The sequence below is a fragment of the Myotis brandtii genome, unplaced genomic scaffold (genome assembly GCF_000412655.1).
Source record: "Myotis brandtii unplaced genomic scaffold, ASM41265v1 scaffold188, whole genome shotgun sequence".
In the NCBI taxonomy this organism is placed as follows: domain Eukaryota; kingdom Metazoa; phylum Chordata; class Mammalia; order Chiroptera; family Vespertilionidae; genus Myotis; species Myotis brandtii.
This window is the reverse complement of record NW_005356985.1, coordinates 347,500-349,223: the sequence shown is the minus strand read 5'-3', so window position 1 is coordinate 349,223 and position 1,724 is coordinate 347,500. Positions and strand designations below refer to the sequence as shown.

The 1,724-nt window shown below is 66.7% G+C and overlaps 1 protein-coding gene across 1 annotated transcript in view; it reads right to left on the bottom strand.

The window, feature by feature from the left end:
• LOC102244411 overlaps positions 1-1,724 on the bottom strand; it is a 112,642-nt gene that overhangs the window by 86,906 nt on the left and 24,012 nt on the right. Inside the window, exon 5 of the mRNA XM_014538281.1 lies at positions 290-408. Within this exon, the coding sequence (XP_014393767.1) occupies positions 290-408 (119 nt within the window). The remainder of the gene's footprint in view (positions 1-289; positions 409-1,724) is intronic.

Below are 1,724 nucleotides of genomic sequence, written 5' to 3'. Positions count from 1 at the left end.
GCATCAGAACCAGAGCTCGGGTCCAGCCCAGGGCTGTGTGGCCTTGGGGATCACAGCTCTTGGGGTCCCAGAGCCCTCCTCTGCAGAACAGGGGCGTGGCTCCTGCCTCACAGCCCTGGGCTGGACCCTGCTCAGAAGTTTCCCTGGGATGAGGCATGACAGGTGGCAGCTTGGCCTGGCACAGCTGGGGGTCTTTACCCTCCTCCTCCCACCTCCCGCATGGAGGGCACACACAGGGGGGCTGGTCAGACTCAGCTGGACCCTGGGCACACAGGAGCCTCTGCCTTACCCGTCCACGGTCAGGAGCCACCAGCTCTCCCAGGAGCGTCTCCAGGCCGGGCACCAGCTCCAAGGGGCCTTGTCTAGCCTCGACGCCGCCCCAGGCGCAGGGCCCCTCGGCGGGCCCGCCCCCCACGCCTCCGCTCTCCACTCCGGGGCTCCTCCCCCCTCCTCCCAAGGGCCGCTCGGATGGTCGGGCCCTGTCCCAGGAAAGCGGAGGTGGGGAATCTGTGGGGCCTCCCAGCAGAGGGGGCCACCGTGGCTCCTTGTCGGGGGGTGGTCCATGGCTCGGGGAGCAGGCAGGGGCCTGGTGTCCAGCCCCTGTTGGATTTGGGGCTCTTCTGGAAACACTGCCTGGAGCAGCAGGGCAGCGGGGCCCCCGGCGGGCCCCCAGGGAGGGAGCACAGACGTCTGCACCAGGAGGAGGGACTCCTGGGCCGGGGCGGCTGCTGGCCTCTGCGCGGAGATCCAGGCCAGCTCCTCGGGGAGGAGGGAGGCGTTGGCGCTCTGCCCCGAGGGGCAGCCACAGAGCAGGAGGAGAGTCTGTCCGTGCAGGGTGGGCTCAGCCGGAGCAGGCTAGGAGGGAAGAGATGAGGGGGGTGGGAAACAGCCCCTCTGCCACGTATCCCCCTCTGTCCCCATCTCCTCATGTCCTGGGGCCTCCACACCAGCCACATAGGTTTCCCTAACGCACCCCAGGGCCTTTGCACCTGCTCTTCCCTCTGCCCAGAATGTCCTTCGCCCAGAGCCCTCCTGGCTCACCTCACGCTCTGTTCACATCTCACCTCACAAGGTGCTTCCTCAAAAGGGCCTCCCCGAGCACGTCCACTCCCTGCCCATTGAAGCCGCTTTCTCCCTGCACGACACCCCACCCCCACCCCGTTACAGTCTGTGTGCGAGGGTGACACTCCTCTATCGCCCCACCCTGTCCAGTGCAGTGGCCACGGGCTTTAGGCGGCTTTTCAAATGGGAAACAAAATGAGAGTCAGCGTTCGGTTCTGCGGTCATAGCGGCCCGTGTCGCTGCTCAGCCCCCGTGTGGTCCGCGGCTGCCGTACTGCACAGCAAGGGTGCAGAAAGGGGCGGCGCCCGGAGGTTCTGGGGCAGCGGGTGTAGACTGCTCCCTGAGGCAGGGACCCTGGCCTGGAAGTGCCAGCACATAAGGCTCCATCGATACCTTGAAATGCATTTTCACAGTCTTTATTCAGTACGTTTTCCAGAGAGGAGGACTGGCCCCTCTCACAGAACTGACCCAGCTGGGCTGGGCCTCGGCCTGCAGGGAGGGAGGGGCCCTCGGGCTCACATGTGACCACGGCCGCCCCGCCCCCGGCCTGGCCAGTCTTCCCACCCGCGCCCCTGCGCCGCCCATCCCTGTCCTCCTGTCTAACTCCATCCTCCGCCTGCATGGAGCCGGGGGCCAGTTTCTCCATGAAGCCCTCCCAACCC